This window comes from Capronia coronata, assembly GCF_000585585.1.
Source record: "Capronia coronata CBS 617.96 chromosome Unknown acBCG-supercont1.3, whole genome shotgun sequence".
In the NCBI taxonomy this organism is placed as follows: Eukaryota; Fungi; Ascomycota; class Eurotiomycetes; order Chaetothyriales; family Herpotrichiellaceae; genus Capronia; species Capronia coronata.
Genome location: NW_006912895.1, coordinates 2,617,709 through 2,640,262, shown reverse-complemented (window position 1 = coordinate 2,640,262; position 22,554 = coordinate 2,617,709). Strand labels below are relative to the sequence as shown.

At 52.9% G+C, this 22,554-nt stretch overlaps 9 protein-coding genes across 9 annotated transcripts; 2 read left to right on the top strand and 7 right to left on the bottom strand.

The window, feature by feature from the left end:
• Positions 1-120: 120 nt before the first annotated feature.
• Positions 121-2,124, bottom strand: A1O1_04257 (uncharacterized protein; the record flags this gene model as incomplete). The annotated part of the gene is made up of 1 exon (XM_007725152.1): positions 121-2,124. One exon carries the CDS (start codon positions 2,122-2,124, stop codon positions 121-123), a length of 2,004 nt encoding a protein of 667 aa, XP_007723342.1.
• A 1,059-nt stretch (positions 2,125-3,183) lies between these two features.
• Positions 3,184-4,085, bottom strand: A1O1_04256 (2-deoxy-D-gluconate 3-dehydrogenase; the record flags this gene model as incomplete). The annotated part of the gene is made up of 2 exons (XM_007725151.1): positions 3,184-3,843; positions 3,957-4,085. 2 exons carry the CDS (start codon positions 4,083-4,085, stop codon positions 3,184-3,186), a joined length of 789 nt encoding a protein of 262 aa, XP_007723341.1.
• A 2,732-nt stretch (positions 4,086-6,817) lies between these two features.
• Positions 6,818-7,927, top strand: A1O1_04255 (L-iditol 2-dehydrogenase; the record flags this gene model as incomplete). The annotated part of the gene is made up of 1 exon (XM_007725150.1): positions 6,818-7,927. The coding sequence occupies one exon, from the start codon at positions 6,818-6,820 to the stop codon at positions 7,925-7,927; it is 1,110 nt and encodes a 369-aa protein (XP_007723340.1).
• Positions 7,928-8,283: 356 nt separating this feature from the next.
• A1O1_04254 (uncharacterized protein) lies at positions 8,284-9,636 on the bottom strand (the record flags this gene model as incomplete). Its single annotated transcript, XM_007725149.1, has 1 exon — positions 8,284-9,636. The coding sequence occupies one exon, from the start codon at positions 9,634-9,636 to the stop codon at positions 8,284-8,286; it is 1,353 nt and encodes a 450-aa protein (XP_007723339.1).
• Positions 9,637-10,772: 1,136 nt separating this feature from the next.
• A1O1_04253 (hippurate hydrolase) lies at positions 10,773-12,101 on the bottom strand (the record flags this gene model as incomplete). The annotated part of the gene is made up of 1 exon (XM_007725148.1): positions 10,773-12,101. The coding sequence occupies one exon, from the start codon at positions 12,099-12,101 to the stop codon at positions 10,773-10,775; it is 1,329 nt and encodes a 442-aa protein (XP_007723338.1).
• A 552-nt stretch (positions 12,102-12,653) lies between these two features.
• Positions 12,654-15,046, bottom strand: A1O1_04252 (histone-lysine N-methyltransferase ASH1L; the record flags this gene model as incomplete). Its single annotated transcript, XM_007725147.1, has 2 exons — positions 12,654-13,457; positions 13,511-15,046. The coding sequence occupies 2 exons, from the start codon at positions 15,044-15,046 to the stop codon at positions 12,654-12,656; spliced, it is 2,340 nt and encodes a 779-aa protein (XP_007723337.1).
• Positions 15,047-15,744: 698 nt separating this feature from the next.
• A1O1_04251 (uncharacterized protein) lies at positions 15,745-17,659 on the bottom strand (the record flags this gene model as incomplete). The annotated part of the gene is made up of 3 exons (XM_007725146.1): positions 15,745-16,527; positions 16,577-16,685; positions 16,737-17,659. 3 exons carry the CDS (start codon positions 17,657-17,659, stop codon positions 15,745-15,747), a joined length of 1,815 nt encoding a protein of 604 aa, XP_007723336.1.
• Positions 17,660-18,235: 576 nt separating this feature from the next.
• Positions 18,236-18,721, top strand: A1O1_04250 (uncharacterized protein; the record flags this gene model as incomplete). Its single annotated transcript, XM_007725145.1, has 2 exons — positions 18,236-18,349; positions 18,398-18,721. 2 exons carry the CDS (start codon positions 18,236-18,238, stop codon positions 18,719-18,721), a joined length of 438 nt encoding a protein of 145 aa, XP_007723335.1.
• Positions 18,722-19,702: 981 nt separating this feature from the next.
• A1O1_04249 (uncharacterized protein) lies at positions 19,703-21,739 on the bottom strand (the record flags this gene model as incomplete). The annotated part of the gene is made up of 1 exon (XM_007725144.1): positions 19,703-21,739. One exon carries the CDS (start codon positions 21,737-21,739, stop codon positions 19,703-19,705), a length of 2,037 nt encoding a protein of 678 aa, XP_007723334.1.
• Positions 21,740-22,554: the final 815 nt, after the last annotated feature.

Sequence of the window (22,554 nt, the reverse complement as noted above, 5' to 3'; positions counted from 1 at the left end):
TGCGATACAAAAATGTCGCAGTCTTGTCTTGAGTGGCTGAGCGTGTGAGCGTCCGAGCACACGGCAGTAATACTCGACGTTAGGGGCGCCCATCCTCCCCTAAGCTCGAACAGCTCTCCATCACCACGTGAAGCTCTCTTCGTTCATATCCATGTTCGCCTTGTGCATCCTCTTGCGCACCGCTGCTCTAACCTCGTCCGCCAATGCGCCCGGTCCACAGACACTGATCATGGTCGCCCCAATCCTCGCCGGTAGCACTTCGTCTAGGATACTTCCAGGGTCTACTCGACCTTCAATGAGTTGTACCGTCGGCTTGCTCTTCTTTGGATTGATATGGTGGGTGGGTCGGCTGACACAAACCATGATCTTCAAGATCTCTCGCCGGCCTTCCATGTGGAGAATCTCCGTCATCCACGGCTTGACCCATTCCATGGGGTCGACATCGCGGATTGACCAGACCAGAACAATCTTGCGCGTCGCCACCGTTTGTGCCTGCGCTCCTGCCAGTAGATGGCGGATTTGGACAAGATGATGGGTGATGCCACCACCTCCAGCAAACATGACGACAGTTCCGTAGCTTTCGAGGGAATCGTGACCGGCGTATGGCCCCTCCAAAAACCCATTCAGATAGAGCTTCGCGTTAGGGGCCCGTCGGGCAGTCTGATAGAGTTGCCTCGTCATGCCTGTCCGAGCCACCATGATAAGAGAGACGCTGGTAGGGGCCTTGGAAACAGAAAATCTCCGACCGAACGACTGTCTTTCCAGCGTGGTCGGGGTCTTTGGGCTCAGAGGCAGAGGAGAGCGGCCCACAGGTGGTTCGGACTCAATGTTGGTCCATGCCACTGAGAATGGGTGTGACATCCACAGCGAGATTGCTGGGATGTATACATAGACATGGCTGCCAGGGCGGATGGTAATGTGTCGCGGAAGCTGAAAGGTGACTCGGCACGCGTCCCCGGGTAGAGCCTCCACAAACACTGTTGTGATACCGCCTTTTCGGGAATAGTTGAGGTACACCAACCTTCCCAGACGCAAAAGGCGTTCAGCCATCCACAAGAGTACTGCCGTCAGGATTGAGGGGTAAGCGGGCAATTTCTTTGCGTCCAAATGGACATAAACACCCAGGAGAGCTGTGAACGCGAGAAATTGGTGAAGGTGCAGGAATGTCTCGTAGAAAGCATGGCGGATGACGGAGAATGAATGGAAGGGGATGATTATGATGGCAACCATACCCGCCAGACCAAACTGGAGGAAAGGATTGTGGTTGAAGATCTTGGGAGTCGCGTCATCCCCTTTGGCAAGAATGTACGCGGCCATCCACGCGAAGAAGTGGATCATGGTTTCAATGGCCACAATCCTCCCAATCCAGCGGTGAAATAGGTTGAAGGTGTCGAAACTGACCCGGAGAATCGGAATGGCAATGTTGTTCCTGGAGGCCAGGACCACAAGAGGAATCAGGTTGACGGTGGCCAGAATACCACTTCGACCTCGGAGTTCGGCAAACACCGCTCCTTTCTCCGGCGCTCTCCAGTCCAAGAGCAGGCAATACACCAGGTTCGAGAGCGCATAGAGTATGAGGAGTATCGAATGGATGCGCCCTGGTAGGGTACCGTAGTTGACGGCGCTTGACATCTGAAACTCACGGTTGTGCCGCTTCTTGACAAGGGGCGCATAGACGACGTGCTTCTTCAGCCACGGCCAGATCCAGACTCGGTCGATGGTATAATATTTCTGTTGTGATGGGGTTACCGTCATGCAATAGATGTTCCGGATGTATGACACGAAGAGTTGAACCAGCCGCAGGATTAACACTATGCTGATGGCGATCAATATCGACAACCACAACAGTCTGACTAGTCGGGAGTCCATTTTCAAGTTGACGCCACGCAATCCGGTATAATAGGGAGGGGTGTTGGTCAGATTGTGGCCAGCGCCTGCAACATTCGAGAAGGTCAGATTTCCAAACGTGCTGTTTCCGGGAGGTTGGAGTCTTAAGCTGCTGAAGGGTAGGTTACCATCTGCCAGGTCCCTGGCATCATGGAGGTGGTAGTGATTTGTTTGCTTGCCGGCATGAAATCCGGCATGTTGGGTTGCTTTGACAACCGTGTCCTGCACGACTGACATTGGGGTTCCCATTTTTCCAGTTTCGTTCCCAACGGGATCGGTTCCAATGTTCGAAAAATGGATCAACAGGCTATGCATGTTTGACCTGACGGCAAACTCCTATTTGGCTGCAGTCGAGTGGGTGAAGGTAGAGGTTCTTTGTCTCAAGGTAGTGTTGATACCTGGAGGGTTGCTTAGGACTGTCAACAAAGATGCAAAACAAAGGGCGCTTTGTCGGCAAAGATAGACTTTTGAAAAGGACCGAGACAGCAGACGTAACAAAGAGAGAAGAAAGAACAGGAGGTTTTGTATCATGAGAGACATGGTGTGTCAATAACAGGGCCAAAAGCATGGCTGAATAGAGCCTCAATAAACAACAAACAGCACGTGACCCACTCAATAACCAAAATAGGCATTGGACGGCAACAGCAGAGTGCGGGATCTTGTATAAGATCCGCCGTTTATTGAGAGCTCTCTCAATAAAGAACTTGCAAGTTCAGCGAAGCAGGGCAAACAGCCAGTAGTCGTCACCGGCTGTGACCTGACTTGTCGAACCAGCGCAAGAGCATCGACGATTCTGGATCGTTTTGCATGACCAGTTCCCCATTGACCTACCTGCGCCGGCCATAGAAGGCCGCCATGCGCAACGCATCGCATCTCCAGAGCTCAAGGAGTGCTTGTCTGCTGGTCCCAGACAAGGGCCGGAATTGGTGAGATCGAAGTCGGCATACCGTCGGTCCAGGCTCAGGGAACGACTCTAGATGAAAGCTTGCCCCAACTGACTGAATTGTGATCTTTGACCAGCTCGTTACCTACCAGTGGTTTCTTGCCCGGCACCAGGACTCGAGTTGGCAGAGGCAGTAAGGTGAATCAGAACACTTTTGAATAATATCGTTGTCATCGAGGTTGACACAGACACCGGCAAACCTTCCCCGACTTTCAAATGACAACTCCTTCCTGCAAAATACTGTCTTTTCATTTCCCCTCTGATGCTTTTTGGCCTGCGCATGTCAATGAACCGCTTCTATCAAACAGTTCCAGTGCGAATCATACCTAGTCTGTGGATAACACACGGTGTTGCTACCGTCCCATCCATCCTCCATCAATCGTCAACACCTCCCCACTCACATACATACTAGCATTACTCGCAAGGAACACCACTGCGCCCTTGAAATCCTCGGGCTTCCCCCAGCGTCCAGCCGGAATCCTCTCCAAGATCTGCCTGGCTCTGGTCTCGTTCGCGATCAACGCCTCATTCATATCCGTGTCGATATATCCCGGCGCGATGGCATTGACCTGAATCCCCTTGCCGGCCCATTCGTTGCTCAGCGCTTTCGTCAACTGGCCCACGCCGCCCTTGGAAGCCGCATACGCAGGCACAGTAATTCCACCCTGGAATGTAAGAAGAGAAGCGACGTTGATGATACTGCCTCGGGAATGTCCCGGCGCCGGGTCGGGTTTAGACAACAAGTACGCTCCGAAGTCGCGACACAGGGTGAAGACGGTTGTAAGGTTGACTTGTAGGACCGAGTTCCAGTCGTCCAGGGGAAATTGGTGAGCTGGATGCCGTTTCTGGATGCCGGCGCAAGTGAGAAGAATGTGCATGTCGTGGCCAGCCCTGACTAGGCCTGGGATCAGCGTTTCCACCGACGACTGGTCTGCCAGATCGGCTGTGACAATTGTGGCTTTTCGACCAAGTTCCTGGATCTGGTTGTAGGTCTTCGTGTTGCTTTCATCTCTCTGGGTTCGAATGATCAAATGTCAGTTCGAATTCGATGTCGGTATGTCAAGACTCCACGTAGCCTCAGCCGTTTGTCACGGCCCTCCGTGTTGGTTGGGTTGGCCCTTCCTACCTGTATCAAAATGATGTCGGCTCCCGCTTCAGCCAGGGCCAGGGCCATTGCAGCGCCAATGCCTCTTGTGCCACCTGTAACCACGGCCGTTTTGCCAGCTAGCGAGAACATCTTTGTTAATGCGTCCATGTTGGCGGTCGATCAGTAAATGCGTCCAATCCTTGTAGACGCCCCTCAAGGTGACAATGCAAACGATCTGAGATTATCTAGCAAGTAACCACGACTCACCACACACCTTGATGAGGTGTAGTCTTCTGAGAATCAAATAATGAATTAATGAATCCCACATCAAGTATCCCCAATCGTGATCTTCAGGAACCCCAAAGCAGTAATTTGCGGCGATGACACCGGCTGCTGGGCAACTTGGCAATCTTATTGGCCATTCTCACTAGTATTCGGCTTTTGAACATCAAACGCCGACATGGGGGCCCATCCATTCATTCATCCATCCATCCCTCGCAGCTGCTCCTGGCGCCTGCTCTTCATCCCTACCACCATAGGCCAGCCTGTTCAGCCTCAACAAGGGCCTGTCCACCTACTTCGGAAGGCTCGAGATATGTTTACAATCTAGTTGCCACAGAGTTTGGCATTCGAAGGGAGCCTTACCTAACTTCGTCCACTCTTTTTATGATCGGGTGGGCGCCCTGATCACAACAGATATCAACTCCAGGCTCAGAATTACTAGGCACAATGCCTAGGTAGGTAGGTTGAAGTCCTTTCTGCCAGGGCGGCCCCCTAGGTGAGCGTGGGCCCGTTTGTGACAACTTTCCTATCACCATACTACGCAAGTTCTTTTGCTCCTTGACTGTATTTCACGCAGACTCACATCCTTTCTGCCTCTAAACAGATAAAGCACGCACGACGCGGTTGATCCGTTTACCCCTGAGCACCAGATTACTTTACTATCGAGATCGAACATTCGAGATCCGATCCTCGAGATTCTTCGTCTGCCCAAGGAAAGCAAATTCGTTACCTTACTCCCACTGCTACAAGCCATCGATGATAGTATCATTGTCATGAATCCGGTGGACTCCCGGTCATGTCAAGATATCAACTACAGATCCAGAATCTCTAGGCACAATGCCTAGGATTCAAGCCCTTTTGCCAGGGCGGCCTCCTGGGCGAGTCGTCGGCCTGTTCGTGACAATCATGTCATCTTGGGCGCAGTTCAATATGGGATTCCCGAAGCGCCGGGGGAAGGGCGATCGTACGTCCAAGAGCGAGCTAGTTACACCTTTGCGATACTAAGGCAAGGTACGTTCGTACCCTACTCAATACTCGGGCGGAAGATGCCTGTCGATCCTTAGTACTATGACTAACGTTGACTCACCCGAATGATAGGGTCCGACGACCACCTCCGGAAACACTGGCTCACGCAAAGCCCCGGGACTTCAAGAAACGAGCCGGGAGTGCTCCAGCGTCGCCATCACAGCCAGTAAGTACTATATATATCCTTCGAGCCTTTTATCTTACGTCGCCGATTCTTGAAGGCTAACTTTTCCCACCTAGAAGCCTTTACACGGCGTACGAAAGATGTCATGATCCGGTGGGCGCCCCGATCACAACAGATATCAACTCCAGGTCCAGAATCTCTAGGCACAATACCTAGGATCAAAGTCCTTTTTAGAGCCAGGGCGGCCCCCCTGGGCGAATCGTGGGCCTTTTCGTGACAAAAGAACGCTCCATCCATGAATTCGAAAAGAGATATGCGCCTCGCGCACCGGCTCTCCCAAGTCCTACAACAGCCTGACGAAAAGGATACCAGTTTCCGGGCCAGAATCAACGAAGATCTTGATCATGAACCGCGTACCTACACGATTCCCGACGATATTGTACACGGACCTCCTGAGGTCGAGATCGGCCTATTCGAACCCGAAAGCCTCCCTATATCTAACATCCCAACCTACGTTACCGAGTCTATTTGGGCAATGATCACGAAAGGTGTACTGAGGGGCCAAGAACCACAAAGAGCGCATACCAAAATATCGGGGCGAAATTCTCGCACATGCGCCCGCGTCTGGAGGGATCTTCGACACGTCCCAGTGAGCATGGTTATAAGCCAACGCAAATAGCTGTTTCATCATGGGCAATTACATGCCTTGCAAGATTCAACACATTGGCGAGAAGAAGGGTCCTCGGGTACCGTGGTCCAGGATGCAAAGCTGCTGGAAGGGTGGTGGAAAGCTGCGCCCACTCTGTTTATGGCGCGCTTTACGGGAGCTCAAAAGGGGTCAGTCCCCTTCACTACATTGTTCATTGTATTACATGGCGGCTGTGCGGGTCTAAAGTGTCACGAATATGGATCCCCAGTTTGGCCATTGAGGTTTATTCACCCGAAAACGGAACAGTATCCGCATTGCAACGGCCTCGGCACCCAAAGAGGACAGGTTCCGGCGGTCAAGGAGTGTGGGGATGCAGAGGTCGAACAGTGGAGGTCTCCGGAGGACAATATTTGGAGACGGCCTCGACGGGGAGTAAAAGCATGGATGGATGGATGGATGGATGAACTTGGGTACACGCAGGTATAAATAAAGTACCTCATATCCTTCACCTTGAAATATCAGACGCAGTCTCTCTTTTTCATGTTCTTTTCCACTTTCCGAGGAGCACCTTCCTTTCCTTGTGCGACGGTGTTGATCCTGTGGTGATAGATACCCCGCACCACCGCAATATAACCGGCGACAGACTGCAATTCGATACCTACGGAGGACTGTGGTACCTAGTACTCTGCTGTGGTCACTGTCGCACACCGGTGACGGTATAAGGCCTCCAGACCTCGAGGCGTCACTCTCTATCTTCCCCTACCTGGTCATCTACCTCCCTCAGCGTCCGGCAGCATTTCCTCCAGCACCGCCGCAACCATGGCCTCCACGACGACGGAGATCACAAAGTCCAACATTGGCGTCTTCACAAACCCGAAACACGATCTATGGGTGGCCGAGGCGTCGCCCTCGTTGGAAGAGGTGCAACAAGGCAAAGATCTGAAAGAAGGGGAAGTCTACATTGGAGTCAAATCGACCGGCATCTGCGGCTCGGACGTCCACTTCTGGCACGCAGGATGTATAGGACCGATGATAGTGACGGGAGATCACATCCTAGGCCATGAGTCCGCCGGTGTCGTTCTAGCCGCCCACCCGTCCGTGACAACGTTAAAGCCCGGCGACCGCGTGGCCATCGAGCCCAATATTCCCTGTTTCAAATGCGAACCCTGCTTGACGGGCCGTTACAACGGGTGCGAGAGCGTCGAGTTCCTCAGCACACCTCCAGTTGACGGCCTCTTGAGACGGTACGTGAAACATCCCGCCATGTGGTGCCACAAGATTGGGGACATGAGCTTCGAAGATGGAAGTCTGCTGGAACCGCTGTCGGTTGCGTTGGCCGGTGTGGAGCGCGCAGGCGTTCGCCTTGGTGATCCCGTGCTGATATGCGGTGCTGGCCCTATTGGGCTGGTGACGCTGTTGTGCTGTCAAGCCGCCGGAGCCTGTCCGTTGCTGATCACCGACATTGACGCGGGCCGGCTGAAGTTTGCGCAGTCGTTGGTCCCGCGGGTCAAGACCTTTCAGGTGCCCATGGGCAAGTCTGCGGAAGAATGTGCCGACGGCATCATCCAGGCCATGGGAGGGATTCGTCCCCGCGTGGCCATGGAGTGCACAGGGGTCGAGTCCAGCGTGGCCAGTGCAATCTGGAGCGTCAAGTTCGGCGGCAAAGTGTTTGTGATCGGGGTGGGCAAGAACGAGATGAAGATTCCCTTCATGCGCCTCAGCACCATGGAAATCGATCTGCAGTATCAATACCGCTACTGCAACACCTGGCCCAGAGCTATTCGGCTGGTCCAGAGTGGCGTCATCAATATGGACAGACTGGTCACGCATCGCTTCAACCTTAGCCAGGCCGCCGAGGCCTTCAAGGCGGCCAGCGATCCCAAGAGCGGAGCGATCAAGGTGCAGATTAAGAATGATGATAGTCTTTAGGGGATTGGAGATAGGAGTCGCATGTCCCAGCATCTCAGACTGCGGTAACAAGCCAATGAAGAGATTAAAAGACTCTTTTGGCAACCGAATCTAAGTTCCGATATGTAAACAATCCCTATTCTTTTCGCTGAGAATGTATATAATCCTAACAAAATAACTCATCTAGTATATTAAATGTCTAAGTTAGTAAGTAGTATCTCACGTCGAGAAGATATATCTGCTCCATTGCAACATACCTAAGACTTGGAGAGATCCCTCCTCTTCTTTCACTACTACTAAATAGAAACATGTAATATATAGTATGTGTGTGTATATATGTATATTATCCCTTGTCTGTCCAATTTCAATTCCATCTCTCAAGTAAGAACCACCCCCTTAACCCCCTCTCCAGCCATCCACGCCCTCACAACCTCAACCTGCTGCTCATACCAAGCATGCATAGTATCTTCATCAGCATAACCCAAATGCGGACTCAACAAGACACGACTGCGACCTTGTCTTCCCCAAAACCCCTCCCTCCGCCACGGACTATCGGCCGGCAACGGCTCGGTGTCAAAGACATCGAGCCCAACACCTCTGATGCCGCCCTTCTCCAGGACCTCGAGCAACTCGGGCTCCTGGACCAGCGGGCCGCGCGACGTATTGACCAGATACGCGGTGGGTTTCATCAGCTCGAGTTCCTTCTTGCCGACGATCCCGCGCGACCGCTCGCCCAGCACGTAGTGGATGCTCAGCACGTCGGCGCGGCGGAACAGGTCTTCTTTCGAGGCGGCGACTTCGAACACGCCCGCGGGCAGGCCGCGCGAAGAGGCGGCTTCGTCGGCGCGCGCTTGCGTCAGACTGCTTGACCAGGCGAGGATCTTCATGCCGAATCCCAGATGGCCGGTCACGGCGGCTTGGGTGCCGAGCCGGCCGAGACCGAGGAGACCAAGCGTTTTGCCGGCTAGGGACGAGACCAGGGCTGGATTGAATCTGTTGTCGGGTTTTGTTTGTTGGTCGTCGTCTTCTTCTTCGTTGAAGGTGAAGGTATCCTCTGAAATAGTGGTTGTTGTGGTGGTGGTGGGTTGTAAGTCTGGATCTTCAGTGTCGTTGTCCATGTCGATAGTGTTGGTGTCGGTGTCAAGGCCAGCATCGTCCTTGTCGACATCCTTGTCAACATGACTTTTACGAGGAGGCTTGATATCAACCTGCCACCCCTCCCTCGTCGTCTTTAGCCTCTTGTCGCCCTGCACGACACCTTTGACTAAGCCTAAAATCAACGCCCACGTCTGCTCGTTCGTCGCATCATACCCCGGCACGGCGTTCGGTTTCGGTCCAGTCCCGGCCACAGTGATCCCTAGTTCCTTGCACGCGGCGACGTCGATCGCCGCGTTCTTCGGGCCTGTCGTCAACAGTAGCTTCAAGTTCGGCAGCTGCGAGAGCACGGAGCGCGGGAATTGCGTGCGCTCGCGCATCGAGGAGATGACGGTGTATGGGTACAGACGGGCCACCAGTAAGTCGTGCTCAACTGGTAGACGCGCGTTAAGGGTTTCTGGGAATGAACGGATTTGTAGGTCAAACGGGGGCTGTGATTGTGATTCGGATTGAGATTCGGACGTGTTGTTTGGTTGTTGTTGTTGTTGCTTTTGTGGCGAGATGAGACGCTGGAAATGCGCGGGAGCAATATTGGCGTAGTCGTCGAGAATGGCGAGTTTGATGGACGGCGCCATGGTGGAACAATGCCTCTGCTGGGTGATCTCAAGCTTGGAATTGAAACTGGGTGATGTTGATGATATATATATATATATATATCTCAAGGTAGTACCGAGTATATGTGGTCGTGAACAGCGACCCTTCCTTTTTTCAGATGTGATGGTACCAGTATTTGTATCTTGGTATCTTGGTACATCCAAGTGCGAGATACCTTGGTCTTAGGGTATGTCCGAAAATGGATGTATATATATATATACCTAGGTATATGTTATATTGATTGTCAAGAGGCGTTCGACAAGGAGAAGAGCAACCTGTCAATGACGACGACGTAGCTGTAGCTGTAGCTGTTGCTGATGCTGATGCTGTTGCTCATTGATGTTCGCGATGGACATTCAATTCGATTGTCTGTAGAGCTCGGCTAGCCACGGGCACGGGCAGGGCACGTAATCATATAGCGAGAGAGGTAGGTAGCCTGGAGGATACCAACATTGACTGGATCCTTTAATCTTGTACTGATGTGAATCATTGGTGCTCGTGCTGGTGGCTGGTGGCTGGTGCTCGGATCAGACGGGCGGCCCGTCGTCAACTAATATTGAACATTGTCACTGCCGGGATTCCGAAGCGAGCTTGATGGATCTTGGATGGAGGATCGATGAGAAGAAGCTCGCTCAGCTGCAGGCGTCGACGGCTGACAGCTTCCAGAGTATATACTGTGTCTGTCTGTATCTTGTTGCCCTCTTTCTAGGTATTCTTCTGTTCTCTTTCCTCTTCTCGGCCATTCTCCGCCCATACCAATAACATTCTGCCGATGTCGGATTCTAGGATTCCAGGATTCAGAGACGTGGTGTGGCTGTTGTGCTGATTACGCATACACGCGCTGCGACACAGATACGAGATCCATCTCGTTCCGGGCCAATATGCATGCATACGTACCTAGTATACGGCCATTGGCATGACGAGAGAGGTAAAGCGGGCGATGAAGGGAAGGGAAGTGAAGGGAAACACTTGAGATACAGAACTCTGTAGACACACAGCCATCGCATCGCCATCACGCAGCACTTTGATACCCATCAACGTCGTCGTAATACTTGTGGCATACTGGCTCTACTCCTCCATAAGGTAGACAACAACTCTTTCCAGGCCAACAACGATATCAATCAACTTGACAGTCCTCCCAATCCTCCCAATCCTCCTCCTCCTCCTCCTTCCCCAGATATGTCAAGGCGGCGACAACCAACGCATCCACCCCCGTCGTCAGGGTCGGCTGAATCACCGGCGCAAAGTACGGACTATGATTGACCGGCAGACTATCCTCCTCCCCTCTGCGGACCATCTCATCGTGTTTCGACTTCTCATGCCCTCCAAAGAACCAGAAACAATAAGGCCGGTCAATGGCGGACGCGAGAATCCCGAAATCCTCACTCCCCAACACATTCGCCATCTCGGGATCATGTCGGTCCCCAAAATACTGCGTGAACGACCGATTGATCGTCTCCGCGACCTTGCGATCATTGATCGTCAGGGGAAACGACGAGGTCGCCTCAAACGTCGGCTCCTTGGGACAATTGCCCGCCAGACATTCGGCCTTGACGATTCGCTTCACCGATGCCAGAATGCGATCGCGCCACACCGCACTGACGGTGCGGATATTGATCTTCAGCACGGCCTCATCGGAAATCACGTTCTCCGTACTTCCCGCCTGCAACGCGCCCACGGTGACGACGGCGATCTCGTCCGGCGGGACTTCGCGCGACACAATCGTCTGTAACCGCACGACGACGTGGCTGGCGATCACGACGGGGTCGATGGTGCGATGCGGCATCGACCCATGCCCGCCGCTGCCGTAGATGGTGATTTTGAAACTATCCGCCGCGGACATGATAGGACCCGGTCGCGTAGCTGTCGTGCCCGCGGGGAGCGGGAACACGTGTTGGCCCAGGACCACGTCCGGGATGGGACACGCGTGTTTGCCGCCGTCGTAGAGCCCGTCGTCGACCATGGCGCGCGCCCCGCTGCCGCGTTCTTCCGCCGGTTGGAAGAGAAACACGATTCGGCCGGACCACGTCGACCGCGCCGCCACCAGCGTCTCGGCGGCGCCCAGGAGCGACGTGATGTGGAAATCGTGCCCGCACGCGTGCATCACCGGTTTCTTGATCCCGTCCGTGTCACGCATCATCTTCGTGCTGGCGTAAGGTAGTCCCGTCTTCTCCTTGATCGGCAGCGCGTCGATGTCGGCGCGGAGCAGAATCGTCTGGCCAGGCCCGTTGTCCAGAACGGCGATCTGGCCATGGCCGCCGATGTCTGTGCGGATGTCGAAGTCGCTGGAAATCTGTTGGAGGCGGGATGTGATCAGAGCCGCGGTTTCTTTCTCTTGCGTCGAGAGTTCGCCGTTGGCGTGGCAGTGCTTGTATAGTTCTTCATACGGTCCCAGGTCCGGCCGGTATTTGTCTATGATGGATGAGAAGGACGACGAGGTGGCCATGGTCTATTCCTTTTGTGGGGTAGTTAGTTTCAAGCGAACCCGCAATCTTTGTGATGTAGATGGCGAAGAAGGTATTCGACCCAGACAAACACACACTGACGGTTGGATAGATAGATGTGATAACATGACTCTAAACACTTGCTTTGATTTGATTTGATTTGATTTGATTTGATATGATTTGGATTGAGTTGGACTGAACTGAATAGGAAGGTCGACGTTATGACGCCGGTCGATCGTACAAGGGGAGAAGTCCGCCTTTAATCTCCTGCTTGAAGCTCCAGCTGCTGTTCCAGGTCCAGATCCAGATCCAGTTGGAGTTCGAGTTCGCCCAATCGCCTGAGATGGAACATCGCAACATAAACAACATCACACTTCTGCCTCAGTATTGCCAGCCATCCATGACCGTAGTTTGCATAGCAGTCGTATTTCCTCTTCCCAGCAACAGCACATCATGTCGTTGAGTCCTTCGTCTTTCCTTTCTGTATCTCGTCTTTCGTCCGCCTGTGTAACAAATGCTCAACTACAAAAAAAATCCGTTCACCACCCCGTCATTCACAAATCGTTCTTCTCGTCCATCTCGTCCATAATAGGTCGAATGGTTCGGCTTCTCCCACTTTGCGCTCCTCGAACCGTTCGAACCATACGGCTCTTGACGCTCGATGCCTTTTCTCGCAGACTGGATGACCGGCTGACCGGCTTCGCCCCTGGCTTCCTATCATCATTGTCGATCAAGGCCGTGGAAGATGTTGTCGACACAACTCGCTGTTTTGCCGCCTTGACCTTAGCACTGGCGACAATCTTCTTGAGCTTCGATGGCTGGCGAGCGAGGCCTTTCAAAGGACTGGTGTTCTGTTTGTGAAGAACGGTCTTCTTCAAAACCTTGAGCTTGCGAACCGTGACCGGGCTGTTGAAATTGCTGTTGGACCGGTAGACCTTCGCTTTTGGTGCCACTTTGGCCTTTTTCGTGAGACGGATGGTGCCCTCCTCGATCACCTCTGCAATCTTCCTCTTTGCTCCCGCCAACTTGCCCGAGCGCTTCTTCGGCTCCTCTTCAGGACTCTTCTGTTTCCGTTCCTCTTTTGGTCGGGGTCCCAATACGCCACGGCAATTTTCCGCGCCGCAGTGGCACACTTGGACATTCTTCAGAGAGTACGGGTCGAAGTTGTAATCGTACGATAGTTCTTCTCCAGTCATGATCCCCCTATCTCCCGCGAAAAGAGCCATGCGAGGTTTACCGTTGACGGTCCACTTTTCCATGCGGCAATTGGGAGCACAGGAATGGTTGACGAAGCGTGCAATTGATCCGCGAGTAGCGTCGATGATCATGTTCTGGTCGAAGAGCATGAGATAGTAGCACTGCGCATAAGAGGTCAGCTGTTGGAGTCTTGACACCTTTGGGGAGTACTCACCTCGTTGTTCTTGTACATGCTCTTCATCCTACGCTCGCACTCTTCCTGAGTGATGATCTCTCCCGTGTATTCAACGATGATCTGGTTCGGCTCGAATGTACGGTTGCTTCTAACTCCGTATCCTCTGTCCGCGGTCTTGATCACTTCGACGCCGACATTGTATTTGCCGCCCTTTTTCACTCGCTGGCGAAGGTCTTCGAATTGGCGGTTTCCACACTGCTCAGCTGTGAGGTCGCAGTTGCGTTCGTCACATTCATAGAACATGCAACGGTTCATGCAGTTGTGATCACACCCGGTCTCGGGCTTGCACATGCAGCTGGAATATTCGTCGTATTTCGACACTCGCCAGGACTGTGCGGCATCTCCCACAAACACATTCTTGTTGACCTTCCTCCACTCGTCAGGTTTCGGTTGGCCGGCCGGAAGAGGGGAGAAGATGTCAAAAGGCAATTTGAAATCCCGCCCTTGCTTCAACAACCGTTCCCCTGCATACATGGGCAGTGGCAACACCGTGTTCTCCTTGAAAGGCAGAACAGGCGCACTCTTCTGTCTGTTCTTGCTCTCGTTGAGGCGGCCATCAAATACTCTAGGTTGACCGGCGTATAGGCCCGATGCCAGCCATTTCTTTTCTCGTCGTCTCTGCGATTTCGGTTGAATGGGTTCTTCCAATGTTGGTGTAGCACCCTCGCTGACGCGTCGCTTCTTCTTATCCGGCTCTTGAATTGAACTTGTAGCCAAGCTGCCCATGCTCTTCCTTGACCGACTCTCCACTTCCGAACCTCGGTCCTTTCTCTTTCCAAGAACACTGTTTGCGAACATGGACGCAATTTCTCCTGCCTTGTCAAATCCTGGAATCCGCGATGATCTTCTGGTGGCATGTTTCTCTGCGGTCTTGCGACGTTCCTCCCACAGTTTGTTGTTTGCTGCCATCTTTGCTTTCTTCGCAGCCGCTTTCTCCTCTTGCAGCCTGTTTTCTTCCTCGTCGACCATGTCCTCATCGGCATTTTGGGTAGTATCCGCGAAATCACTGTCGTCCAAGGCTTTTTGACCCTTTGCGTCCAATAAGCCAGTCTTGTTTTCTCTCGCAAACACCTCACTCATGTTCCACGCGAGATCTAAAGCAGCAATACTCTCTTTCACCAGGGTTGATTGACTTGTGTTGTCCATGTTGACAAGAGTCTCGCCACTAACAGTTCTATTCTTGATGCTCTCATCCTCCATATCTTCAATCAGTCCATTTTGACGTTCGTCCCTTGCAAGACGCCTGCTGACGCGTCGTGCCCGACCCTTTGGCACTTGCTTCATGCTCACTGCACGAGCATCTTCAATAGATACGTCAAGCGAACTTTCTGACGGCGTAGGGAGCTGTGACTGCGAGTACGTCGACACGACGATGGTGTCTGGGTCTGTGTCTGACGACGACGGGCTGGCTGCACGAGTCAAGGTCGGTCGTGTCTTGGACGAGGTGAATGGTTCAGACTCATTCTTTGAGGTATGCGTCCGGTAGAAACTCAAGAGGCTCTGCCGGAGGGGCATGTTGGTCAGTAATATGCAGTCGTAGACCGCGAGGAGGGCGAAGCTTAACGCGTCGTGTGCCTGCACAAGTAATGTGTAATACCGTGGGACAAGACTGCACACAGGCTGGAGCGAAGAAGATATCTAGAAAACGCGTCGTTCCTAGAATATCAAGAAGTGGCCGTGGCAGGTTCAAGTTCGTCGTTTGTTTGTTACGAGGAGGCTGGAATCACAAGGGATGCAAGATTGAGAGACGAGCCTGGATTATCTCCTAGTATTTAGCAGGTGAGAGATAGACGCCTAAACACGCCTCAATACCCCCTAGACACCACCTAGACACCGCCTAAGGCGCCTGACAGTTCGTAGCATCCTTAGCATCTACTCTCGCCTGTATCCATCATTAATTCTACGCAGCCAATACCGTCGTCGTCGCTTGCGGACAGACCACAGATTGACCTAAGACAAACAACATTCTCCATCCCTCAAACCTGCACACCAGGCAACTCGTCCCACACTGATGCCCGGCTGGTCAGAGTGTTCTTGGACTGTGACGAATCTGTTCCGCTCTGACCTGACGAGGGTGGATGTCAAGATAAAGTACCTTAAGGTAACCCTGTAAGTATTGACACTCCAGGCTCCTCGCTGATATACTACAAATTATTTGGTTTGCACCAAGTGGCAGATCCTATTACTCGTACATCCTCGGTCAGTCGCCTGGCCTACTGCTTCGGAATCTTCTTTCCCGTCGGCCCTTCAAACGACTTCTGTGCGCCCTGAACCGGTTTCATCTCCAGTCCTCCGTTTTGTGCCTCCGAAGTCAGATGGTCTGGCCGCCGGCCCCTTGTTGTGCCGAAACGCTGGTCACCCTCCTCATATTTCTTTTTGAAGTGAAGATATATCGGGGTCTTCGGTCGAGCAAGGACAGCAATCCAATTCTTGATGAAGTTGCCCTGACTGAACGGTCGATGTCGCTCCGCTTTGGGAAATCTGCGGGAAGCGAGATACTCTCTAGTTGTCTCGCCCTTCCCAGCAAGCAGCAGGTGATAGATCCAAAGAGCAAAAGGGTATGGAAACGCCAACAGGCCATAGATGAACATGGCAAACGGAACCCGGTTCTTGTCAATCGCCGTCGAAAATGACACATGGTTCTGGTCATGGTAGGCGATAACTTGACCTAGACTAGCAAACGCCAGCAAAAGAGCCAATATCGTCCCTGTGCTGACGAAGGTGAAAAAGTAGCGGTAGTTGCGTCTCCCCACGCAATTGTTCAGCCAAACACAATGGTGATCCAGGTTTTCGACACAGTTGTCGCAAACTCGGCAATGATAGCAGCGTGGTGGCCGCCAAATGTTGCAAGTCTTGCAGTACTTCACCGGAATATCCATCGCTGCTGTCTGCGATGTCGCGAGTCGTACCATGATCCAGTCGTTGGTGGGCGGACCAATGGCCAGCGGGTCATCAGTCTCCTGGGGTGGAAAGGGATGAATGTTGCGAGGAAAAATCTGTGATCTGTCAGTACAGCTCGACCTTGAGTTATGGCTGGCTTCTCACCCCAGGGTCAACGAGCGACGCATGAACGAAAGAAGACAAACAAAGGAAAAAGATATAGGCGAAAATGATAGGTATCGCTGGAGACACGTGATGCCACAACCATGAGGCCCTATACAGCGTTCAGTCAGGTCCGGTATAACATTTGCCAAGGGTCACTCACGAGAATACAAAGAACAAAACCGCTGGAAGAACCAATAGCACGCCAGTCGCTATGTTAATGGGCCGGTCTCTCGCATTTTGAATTCGACCACCCAACCAAAAGATCGTATTGCCCTCGAAATACTCATAGTTCTTACCCAAAGCACTCTTGGTCGCAATTTCGGTGTTGGTGTCTTGCGGATACCGCGGAGAAGTCGCATTTGAGGAGAGATGCTGGTGTCCAGCTTCAAATCGGTGCTTACTTCCCAGACTCAGTCCCGAGCGAAATGAGAGAGGTGATTTCTGAAGCGGGTCGCCGGACCTGTGAGCGCTTGCTATGTTGAGACGAGACGGTCGCTGGGGCCCCTGGGCTTCAGGCTCGCTGGCAGGCTGACTTTCGACGTCATTGTGAGGACTGTAATCTGCAAACTGAGCATCAACAATGTCGGGAACTTCTGACTGGGTGTAGTCGGTGGTGATAGACTGCGTTGGACGGTGATTCTTGGGCAATGCGTGACATGGACCCTGTCTACTAGATGCCATGCTGCGGGTATCATCGTCTCCATCTCCATCAGGGATAGGTGCCGGAGGCTGCATACTCTTCGCACCCAATGGTCTTCTCAATCGTTGCGCCTGTAGTCTTTGAGAGCTCATTGGCTTGAAAAAGCCTTGCGCAGTCAACGAAGGAACATGAGTTCGGCTGCCCTGACTGACAGGACTTTGCGGTCTGCTGGATCCAGTGTTGCTTGATGGCGCAGGATTACTCCTCGCTGATCGATTCGTCGGCTGGGTGATGCCTCTCAGGTGAGCATATCCGTGCTGCGAACTCGGCGGATTTGGTAGAGCAGGAAGCGGCGTCGCCCCGGACTGCGGTCTTGAACCATACCCATCTTCTGAAATGGCTGAGGAAATCTCGCTGCGGGCTGTCGTAGGTCTGGTAGCCATTTGCAGCAAGGACCTTCAATTGTAATTCCGAGCAACCAAATAACGTCACGAGTGCGACATCAGGCGCATATTGTTCGTGCAGGACAGGGTAACGCCGCTGGGTCTGAGGAACGCGAGAATGGATTCACGACGTGAGGTTGGAGACAGGCCGCAGGTAGGGGACAACGGTGTGGGTTGAGGTTCTTTTTCAACGGCGCTATTGTTGCGACATCGGGTGTAGGTGTTGATTTCGAACGAAGGGATCGCCCATGATCATCAAAGTGAAGCGTGAGTCGCGCAGTTGAAGAAGTGAGGCTGCGATCATCAATCAACGTGAACGGCGTTGCAACCCCGACGGAGCCAGTTTTTAGGGGTTGCGCCAGGAACAGGAGCCGCAATTGCGATGCTTACCTAATCTCAATTGGGCAATCACGTGCCAGGGCCAAGCTTGGGTTGTCCAGAGCTTCTGAAATGGACCCGCCGCAGTTGGTTGAACATCATCGAAGTTTGGACCTCTCACACCACTGACTCTCAACTCCTCTCGCAACCTCGACAACCACCCTCCCGATCACCAGTGTTTCTCTCCGCGCTTTCAAAATGGCTTTCGTCGCTACTCTCGCTCGTCGAGCCTCCTCCAAGGCAGGCCAAGTGGCAGCCAACAACACCCCGGCACCATTGAAGAAGGGCGCCAGACGAGATCCTGAGCTCTACGTACGGTCCCCCCCGGAGCCGCAATGAGTACTTACTGACCACTATCAGATCTTGGGAGGTATCATGGTCGGCGCTTTTGCTCTCGCTGGATTTTACTTCGGCCGCAAGCCTACCTCCGCAACCTCAGAAGCCGACGTTTCGGTTGCCAACAGCTCCATGCCCTGGGAAGTCGCTCATGGAGAAGGGGAAGACTCAAAAGACTTCAAATACCAGTACCACCCGAAGGGAGACCGAAGCCAAGCTCCCAAGAATGCACCCAGTGCTTTGAACACAGTCATCATTCCCGACGTGACGCTACCCAAGGTCCGCCGCTCCGACCCGCTCTTCTCGCAGTTACAAGCCCTAGCTAACGGCCTTATAGGCGGTGCATGACAAGTTGAACAAGTGGGGAAAGGAAGGTTACTGATCAACTGAAAGATGCAACTGATGCCTTGACGCGCTTTCCCAAGCGCATGGTACAGGATGCGGTAAGGGTTGGGAAGACTTCTCCCAGAGTTGTACATATTCGGAGGGAAGAGAAGTCATTGTGCGCCAATACCAATCAAGCATTTACAGACCATCCAATCGTGTTGAGACGGGCGTCGTTTGAGTGTTGTGATACTCGCCGAGACGCTCATCCCTTATACTTGTCCATTTTCGAAGCGGAGTCGCGGAGATTGCGTTGAACGCTGCAAGACATGTCAAATTGGTCTGCATCGCGAGACGTAAGCACAGCAGCGTACTAATGTGGCAGGAATTTCAGGGTGGCTCTTCAGGACTATCAAGTTGCAACGACAAAACGATTTTGCCTGCCATGAATGTCAGCTCAGGTCTTCACCACTTTTTGGTTCCCTCAGATTGGCACGCCGAAGTGCAGATACGGCAGTCACTGATACAAGTACGAAATCTCGGACATGCGCCGTTCAGACCCTGGCCTCCAGAGCCGCATCATACCATGCCATCAATTTAGGAAGAGGAGCTGAAGCTATGGAGGGTCTCAGTGTCAACTGGTTGTGCGCAACAGATTGGGCACCGCAACTCATCCAAACTTAACAACAACGAGCTTCGGTTCTGACTCAGCCTAGGGCCAACATCCTGATACACACTTGGCAGCTTTTGCCACAATGCTTCGAACCACAGTTACGGTGTCGCCGGTAAGTGTATTTCTACTGTTGTGATTCAAAGACACGCCGCCATCGGCATTCAGTACACTGTCACTGTGTTTGTTAGGACCCGGTTTATGCGTGTCCAGGCCCGTGTCGGAACTGGCGCGTCTGCGGACCGCCCGCTGGTATTCAACTAGAAGAACCTTGGTGCTAAAATTTCAAGCCATTCTTCGATACCCCGGATCAATTTTCTCTTCCCGGACAATATCTAGGCGAAAAGCAATTGTCCTGCGGACCTGCCGTTCTTGGCCGACGCTGTCACCACTATCATGGCCGTGTTGAGAGCTGGGACAGCTTTTTCCTTCTCTCGAAGTTCAACGGTTGAAGGCCTCTCGACCTTGGCTGACCACTTGGAGCCTTCCACGTTAACGTCGCTGACCGCTTCTCCGTCAACAAATACTTCGAGGGATTCTAGTCCACCCGCGCAGTCGCAACTCACAGAGCCGGAGATTGCGAGACCTTCCCCACCTTTCACCTTGCTACTTTCTACTTGTGCGGTGAGAGTCGGTGGCTCTTTGGCAAGCGAGCCTCTCGACTTCAACGGAACGGTATCTGTCTCCAGCTGAGGGGTACGCGGTGGTGGTATTCTAGCTTTGGATCCCGCTTCGAACGCATACGCATACCTCAAGATATCGTTGTCCTGGTATGCCTTTGTTGCGAAGGTCAAGTTGACCGGCATCTTTGTGTCCTCCATCAGACCCATTGTAACATTGACAGTGGGAATGCCGCACTGGCGAATGACGCAATTCCCATTCGAGTACAAGACGCCGTTGCGCCAGGCCTCTCGCGCCGAATCTTCATTGACATCCGCATCAGCGCGGCCGACATCGCCGGCACACGGCCAAACGACCGCATGAAGATTTTGTTCGTCGAGCCAACGTTCGAAATCAGATTTGCGACGAGCCTCGAGCGACTCCAAGGCCTCCTTGAGCCCAGGGATGTCGTAAGTACCGATCCGCCCGTTTGTGATTTGAGCAACAACCGCAGCATGCTGCGCCAACGGATCATCACCTCCGTATCTGTCCTTCAGGCTGCCCGGCGGCTGCGGGAAGATCAGCTCTGGATCGACATCTGCGAGGGTGCTCGGCGAGGCGGCATTGTCGACGAGGAAGTCATCCCATGCATATGCCATCAATTGACACATATCGACATCGTTCCTAGCAAGCGGAGTGAAATAAGGCCCCTGCGCCGGGTCATGCTTGGTCCCCTTTTCAAAATTGTTCACAATCGGAAAGTCGACTTCAACCACAGTGGCTCCGAGAGACTCCAGCGTGGCTCGGGACTTCTCCCACAACTTCACAACCGTCGGGTTGACATGCACAGGCAGAGCGTTGGGATCATGTTTCCCGACATACATCTTCGGAACACCGATACGCTTCCCATCCAGGGCCAAGGGATCTTGAAGCTCCTGGTAAGATTTCGGACGAACAGCATCCACTTCCGGCAGAGGCACAAACGGCTGGCCTCTCCAGAAATCGCAATTTCTGTTCCCATCCTCGCGAACAATCACATCAAGAAGTCTGAACATGTCCTTGACCGTCCTTGTATGCGGAACTACCGTGTCGCACGTCGGGAAAAGCGGCCAATTTCCACGGATCGAAATGAGTCCTCTTGAAGGAGTGTATGCGACCAAACCATTATTCGATGCCGGCGACCTCCCCGACGAAATGGTCTCCTCGCCCATCCCGAAGACGCCGAAACTCGCAGACGTCGCGGTGCCTGAGCCATTCGAGGACCCCGAAGCGAATGCACCCGTGAGATAGTCCTTGTTGTATGGACTTTCTGCTCGTCCGTAGACTCCTCTCTGCATCCCACCGGCAGCCATGGGCGGCATGTTGGATTTCGCCAGGATCACCGCCCCGGCATTCTTGATCTGCTCAACTGTGAATGCGTCGGTGGTCGCAACCAAGTCCTGGAAGGCAGGCGACCCGGAGGCCACGGTTAAGCCTTTGATCTTGTAGCTGTCCTTGATCGTGCAAGGGATGCCCTCCAGACCACCGTCCGCTTTTCCATCGGCGCGACGGTCATCTGCCGCTTGGGCATCTTTGAAGACATGCTGGTTGATGATGGGCAGAGCATTGAGGCGTGGGCCTCTGCGATCGTATTTTGCAATCCGGATCAAGTGCTTCGCTGTTAATTCGACACTGTTGGTCTGGCCGGTAGACAGGGCATCCTGGAGTTGGTCGATGGTGGCCTCGACGATAGAGATGGACTGTTTTGCATCGAAGAAGGTATTCGTCAGCATTTCAAGAGGTTGGCGATACGTACGGAGGTTTCTTGACAAAGAAGCTCACCTTGGCCATGGTTCGTGCTTACTGGGGGCTCTGTTCACTCTACGTCTTTGATCAGTCGAGGGGTTTGACCACCACCTTTCGATAAGGGGACTTTGACTTTGAACTTATATCCATTATTCATATCTATAATTGTTGGGTTGGCTCGTCATGGCCTACCATTTCCCTCAAGCCTCAGATCCTGCTACTTTCCCCAGGAGGGTCAACATACTTGAAGGATGCTCATTACAGAAGGAGACAGAGATAACCGCATTCAATACTCTTATCTTCTCCAGAGTGTCAGCAGAATGTTGATAGCAACCCGCTAATCGTGACGTCTGACAGAGACTGGGCTGCATTTTACGGTACAAGGATGCTCTTATCGGGGTGGTGGATCACGTTGTGATGTGCACGTAGATACTGCTAGCCAGGGGGAAACCCACGACGACCAAAGTTTGATATGGAGCTGGACGGAGGGCAGCGCATTTACTAGCTCCCGAGTAAACGTGTCAAACAGCCACGATGGAGTCAAGACACTTCAATATGGAGGCCTTACCAACTGAAATTCTGCTGGTCAATAATGCAGGAAAGCAGTCCCTACTACGACCACTGCAAGGCTTCCCCCCCCTGCCAAGGACAGCCTTGCATGAAGGTCCCGGTCCTTCTGGCCAATAAGGATGAGGTCAATTCATTCACCTATTGATTTGGCACTTACTACAGCTCAATTGTCCTTTCGTATATGGCATAAGGCAATTAGGCTGTTAGTATCTTTGACTGCGTGTCGAGGATA